The sequence below is a fragment of the Hylaeus anthracinus genome, unplaced genomic scaffold (assembly GCF_026225885.1).
Source record: "Hylaeus anthracinus isolate JK02 unplaced genomic scaffold, UHH_iyHylAnth1.0_haploid 14754, whole genome shotgun sequence".
NCBI classification, from domain to species: Eukaryota; Metazoa; Arthropoda; class Insecta; order Hymenoptera; family Colletidae; genus Hylaeus; species Hylaeus anthracinus.
Window position 1 is genome coordinate 1 of NW_026534551.1, and position 5860 is coordinate 5860.

The 5860-nt window shown below is 34.2% G+C and overlaps 1 protein-coding gene across 2 annotated transcripts; it reads right to left on the reverse strand.

Annotated features, from left to right (window-relative positions):
* Positions 1 to 2468: 2468 nt before the first annotated feature.
* LOC128892691 (leucine-rich melanocyte differentiation-associated protein-like) lies at positions 2469 to 4894 on the reverse strand. 2 transcript variants are annotated; one of them, XM_054153233.1, is made up of 5 exons: positions 4736 to 4884; positions 4220 to 4256; positions 3613 to 3873; positions 3258 to 3518; positions 2469 to 3172 (listed from the first exon to the last, which is right to left on the reverse strand). In XM_054153233.1, coding segments are annotated over exons 2-5 (759 nt in total). In that variant the 5' UTR covers positions 4222 to 4256; positions 4736 to 4884; the 3' UTR covers positions 2469 to 2937. The 2 variants fall into 2 exon arrangements, with proteins under 2 accessions (XP_054009208.1, XP_054009209.1); XM_054153234.1 differs by lacking the exon at positions 4220 to 4256 and having other exon boundaries at positions 4736 to 4894.
* Positions 4895 to 5860: the final 966 nt, after the last annotated feature.

A 5860-nucleotide genomic window follows, 5' to 3' on the forward strand; every position in this document is an offset into this window, starting at 1 on the left:
CCGCTATTGCGTGTTCAGGTTCGTAAAAACGTAGCAAAAAAAAAAAAGAAGCCACGATAAAGGTGTGTCCAGAACGAATCAGTTAACATATCTAATGCGACGGATAAGAAGCAAATCTGTAACATGCGGACGCGAATCGAAAAACACGTGACAAAAAGAGTTTACTGTCCGGTGTCCTCGTGTGGTCTAACGCACATACGCTTATAGCCACACACAGTTTCCACGAGTGATCGCAAATAATGAATCGGCAGGTTGTGTGGAGCGAGTGGATTCCATTCGTAATCGGTGAAACAGTTGACGCTATCGTACAAATATCGATATGCACGATACAGTCGCTGATAAGATTAATCATGAGATGAAAATAGTTCTCAGCAAAGTATTGTTATATGCTTGCAAATATTTTAAATTCCTATTCTAATTGAAAACTATTGCCCTATACCACATAGGAAATATTGAAAGACCAATCTTACAAATAAATGAAATTATTCTGGAGGAAAGTATCGGTGATGTACTTGCAAGTATTTCAAATTCCTATTCTAATTGAAAACTATTGTGTCTTACCACCTGGGGATAATTGAAAGATCCTTATCTTACAAACGAATGAATTATTTTGAATTTTCTTCTTCGATGTATGAAAGAAAACATATTATTGTAGGAGTATCGTGATGTACATGCAAATATTTAAAATTTACTATTCTAATTGAAAACTATTGTGTCTCACCACCTGGGGACAATTGAAAGATCCTTTATCTTACGAATGAATGAATTATCTTGATTTTTCTTCTTCGATCTATGAAAGAAAACATTACTGTAGGAGTCTAAACGAAAAACAAGGCACGGAGATTCGAACACACGAAGACCCACCCTCGGATCCACAGTCGAGCGCTTTAGCTGCACGACCAAACCCGTAACCTACAATTCGTGTTCTTATTTGACTACTTATTATTGAGTATGGAAGGAGCGGATACTTACTTTAGAAACCAAAGTTGATAGCGCGACGATTATTGGAACAAATATTAGATAACGATTATGCAATCGTGTAGAGTGTGAAAATTAATCTGAACTTTGCAACGAGCGATTTAGTTGAATCTATTTAATACCAGAAAATTCATTAAAAATTGACATAATCTTAGAAAAAGAACGAGTAACATTTTTGCGACTAAAAAATATGAAACAACGAACAGTTACAAGAAAACAATTAGTACCTATAATTTTTTACAAGTGTTTTCGTGTTCATTCCGTGACTCGATAAAAAAGAAGATCCAACATTAATTTATTGCAGCTGCATTGTGTTAATTAGCCGCACGATATTTCTGCATGACTTATCATGTTACCGTTTGGTATATACAAGCATAAAATGGAATTTACGACTTATTCTAATTCGTTCAATAAACTTTCTTATCTTACACATGTTTACGACCGTCTGAACCGCGTTTCCTAATAAGAATCGAATATCAAATCAATCTTGAAACGATCAGCGCCAAAGGGTTCGCATTCGTCGAATTCTAGAACGTTATTCTTATCAAAATACAAATATTGTTTCGGTTGAGCTACAATGTCGAGAAAAACAATGCGCGCTCGATGAAAAACGAAACGAATTTTTTCATTCCGCAGATGGCGGAGCAAACAATGCATAGTCATCAACGTTATTCCCGCGTTCCTCGAAAGATAGGGAAATTCGTCACAAAAGAATTAAATTTGTTATCGCTAAGAAAATTTATCACGAATTTTAAAATGAACTCTGCGACGGAGATACGTATTATTTCGAACGTGAAATTTGCGATATATTTACACTTGTTTAAGCATAACATTAATTACGTTTTCGGGTGAAAAATGATTAGGAATTTGTATTCAGGATTCTCGCTGTGGGAAATAAGTAAACGAAAATGATTAGTTCTGATAAATATTTATTTTAGTCTTTTTACATTTCCATCTCTAAAATTATAATGTATCTTACGCTTACCACTCTTTCTCAAGAAAAAGTCTTAATTGAAAAGGGTTTAAACGAATACTTTTATTAAATAAATAGAAGCTTGAACTTATCTTGAGCTCAAAAACTACAAATTACATTCAAGCCTGTTCCATCAGGAAATGAATCGAATAAGTACTATATTAATAACTCTATTGTGGAATATTTGTTTTAAATAAATTCATTTGTTCGATTTTGTTCAAGGAAGGCAGTTGAAAATTAGGTCAATAAAAATATGATATAGTACTTCGTACTTTGTAATAACATGTTAAACCATGGACATAGTAAAAAATATTTAGCAGGAAAATAAAATGTTCAAAAGCAAAATCAACGTATGAAAAGTTTGAGCAAGCTTAAACAATTCGTAAAATATTATTACGCAAGCGAGACATGTTTCACACTTCGATTAAAAATTAGAACACTATATTCAAAAGTGAAAACAGTTGAAAGATCCACGCCATAAATTAGTTACAAAACTATTATTAAAAGCAATCACAGATGGTTTCATAATATAAACTTTTATTCTTTATTTATTATTGCCATTAGTATAAAATATCTCTGAGCAAACACATAACAGTGTATGTAACAAGTGTATAGTATACAATATTTGTAAAAATTGGGAATTAAGTAGGGCTGAGTACTTTTTAAATTGTAGTTGAGTAACATTGTTCAATTGTGAAAAATACGTAGAATGAAAAATATCTCCTCGTTGCGATTGTTGTAGCATCTTCATTTATTGTGTACGAATTTGTTCAGACTCAAGTATAAAAATGATTAATATAATCATGTACTTCAGTGTAAATTGTATTTTATATTATAAAATTCTTGTTGATTTGTTACTGCCCCATGTGGTGGCTTCTACCACTCGATTTTGTATAAAATAAAAACATGTGTGTCTTGCTATTTATCCTAATTTAGTAAAAGTGGATAGCTTCCAAGCAGATCCACATTAACAATTTAATACTGTATTAAACAATGAAATTTGTTCCCCTTGGCTTTGCTTTGTATGGCAGTGTTGGTTTGGAGAATATGCTGGTAAGTTTATGATGCAATTGTTTAATGCATTCTGGAAGAGGAGCATGCTCCGTAAAGTTTTCTAGAAATGGTCGTTTGAAAAGCCTTTTTGCTTCCTGACGTTGTTCTGGCGTCACACTTCTGTCATCCAGATGTACCAGATGAGGGAACCAAGATATAACGTACAACCTTTTTTTCAAAAGAAAGTGTTTGACTAAACAAGCTATAAATTTATAAACTTGGTGTTACCCTGTTCATCCTTTTTTTTTCATACCTGTATTGAAGATAGTCATAAAAGGTTCCACCATTCAAATAACTTGGTGCTGCCTTATTACCCATAAGGCATAAGTATCTGAGGTTTGGTACACTCTCGTAGAGATTCTTTATAAATGGATACAAATCCTCTACATTATTATGATTTAACCACAGAAGTTGAAGTTTCGGCATATGTGGGAGTACAGTGTTGTCGTCTATATTATTGTGATCTAAGTTGAGAGACGTCAAATTTTCAAATTCAGCCAAGAATTGTAAATTTCTAAAACGACAATGTACATCTCAATGGAGGTTTCCTGTTTGTAATTGAGCCTAAATTTACACATGCAGGATTGGTTTCGATGATATGTACATACCTACTAAACTTATTATGACTAATATCCAAAGTATGCACTGTATTACTATAATTTTCAATAATGTCAAATGGCATGTGAAAGAGATCCTCAAAAGCAAGCGATAAAGAATCAACGGTATCTATAGGTAATTTATCTGTAGATAAAGACTTTGGATGTCTACAATGTAAATCTACAAATATTAACTTTCCTAAGGAAGTCATGGCAAATTGTTCCACCTCGTCCGCTTCTTTTTGTAATTCTAACTCATCACTGTAATCCAACCTGTAAAAACGGTGTTCTATACGTGATACATTTATCATCCAATATGCTATATCAATCAAAAGCATTTTAGTAAAAACTATGGACAAAAAGATGTTAGAAAAGCAATGACTATTAATATTCATGCTTATTACTGCAAGTTTTAATATGTTGTTAAATTTATTTTAAATTTCTATTAATGTTATAATCAGTATATCAAGCACCGTTGTCTTATATGATAAAATGAAATGTGCATGTTTCTTTTTTATCCTTGTTACTTATAAAATGATCAGTTCTTAATAATATGTAATAATGAGGAACAGTTACTGAGAATTAGATTTCTATATAAACCCGTAATTACAATACTTACATGATGCCTCTACTCGTATCACCTTAAGGGGCAGTAACTTTGAACGAACAATCAACGCGTTAGAATCATACAATACACTTTTCACTCACTACATTTATCAATATTATTCACCCTAACATCAGCTAAAGCTACAGCTTGCATTGACAGATAATATTGCGTAAATAGAAGAACTTGTAAGGCTTCAGTGTAATATGCAATGCTGCATATAGTGATTGGGTCAACCATAGTGAGTCTTCCTGCGGTATGATTGATACTGAAGCACTCGGATACGACGAGGTAACAGGTAAAGTTCATCGTTTATCAGATGACAGTTCGCGATAAGATACGAGACGAAACGAATTCGCTCCGAAACGATATCTACGTGCCGAACGATTGGAGCAGCGACGAAACAGTTTGAGGTTAGAACATCAAGCTTATATAACGTTGAATGTTAGATAATGCGCTAAAGCCACAGGTAGGATTCAAGTGGGCACAGGTAGCCAAATGAAGAACAATTAAACAGAGAGAAACACTCACCGAATTTTCCTGCATATCTTGTTTTCAAATCCTTCCCACCGACCAGATTACAAGCCGACATAAACTTTGTGTTGTGTAGTGAGATGGTGCTGCCAGTTTGACCACTTGTCAAGTGTCACTGTGCGCACATACGATCGAGGTATGCACTATCGATTAATCGTTCTCCAATCATTCAGCATGGCGCCAAACTACAGGGTGTCCCAAAAATGTTGTAATACCTTGAAAGAGGTGGTTCGAGAGGTGATTTGAAACAATTTTTTCCTTAGCGAAAATGTTGTACAAGGCTTCGTTAAGGAGATATTAAAGGAAAACACTGACCAATCAGTGCGCGAGTATGCCGATGGAGCGCTCGCGGTAGCGTATGAGCGCGGCCGCTCAACGGTATACTCGCGCTCTGATTGGTCAGTGTTTTCCGTTAATATCTCCTCAACGAAGCCTCGGACAACATTTTCGCTAAGGAAAAAGTTGTTTCAAATCACCTCCCGAACCACCTCTTTCAAGGTGTTACATCATTTTTGGGACACCCTGTACGTCCCACACTTCCGTTAGTTCTCAATCATTTTGCGATGGAGAACAGAATCCTGTTGTTCCAGTGGAAGGAGTTACAACATTTGTGCAGAACTGTGGCAGCGGATTCACGATTGGAACATGTATATCACACGATTTCAATTTACGTCTTTTGTGATTTCGAGTTTCATAAGAGGGAATGGCTTTGTCGTTAGTACCAATTTCTTAGTTTTACTTGAAAGTCATTTGAGAGGCTTCGAAAGAGGCTTTTTTAGGATACTTTCGATACAGTGTAACTTTTTACTAGTTTAAATTAATTAAGAAGAAGCTGTCATAAAAAATGGCAGAGATATTTATTTCATTTTATGTATGATTATTTATTCACCGTGATTTTTCAACCTGATTTTGTTTTGTGGTGAGTTTGTGGTGTTCATTGTGGAAATTTTTCATGAATTACAGTGGAAGGAAAAGTTATTATGAGTGATTATAATTATTTATATTATAAGTGAGTGATTTATCTACTGAAGATAAGTATACTTTCCTATTATAATGAATGCAAAATGAAATAAAATCTCCCTCATCTATTATTCAAATTCTACTTAAGGGATCACAAGATGT

Bases quoted from the DNA above. Each gene is read 5' to 3' on its own strand.
- LOC128892691 (XM_054153233.1), bottom strand. The intron at 3,519-3,612 runs GTATGTACATAT...TTGTCGTTTTAG, and splicing joins AGTCATAATAAGTTTAGTAG to AAATTTACAATTCTTGGCTG. The intron at 3,173-3,257 runs GTATGAAAAAAA...TTTGAAAAAAAG, and splicing joins TATGACTATCTTCAATACAG to GTTGTACGTTATATCTTGGT.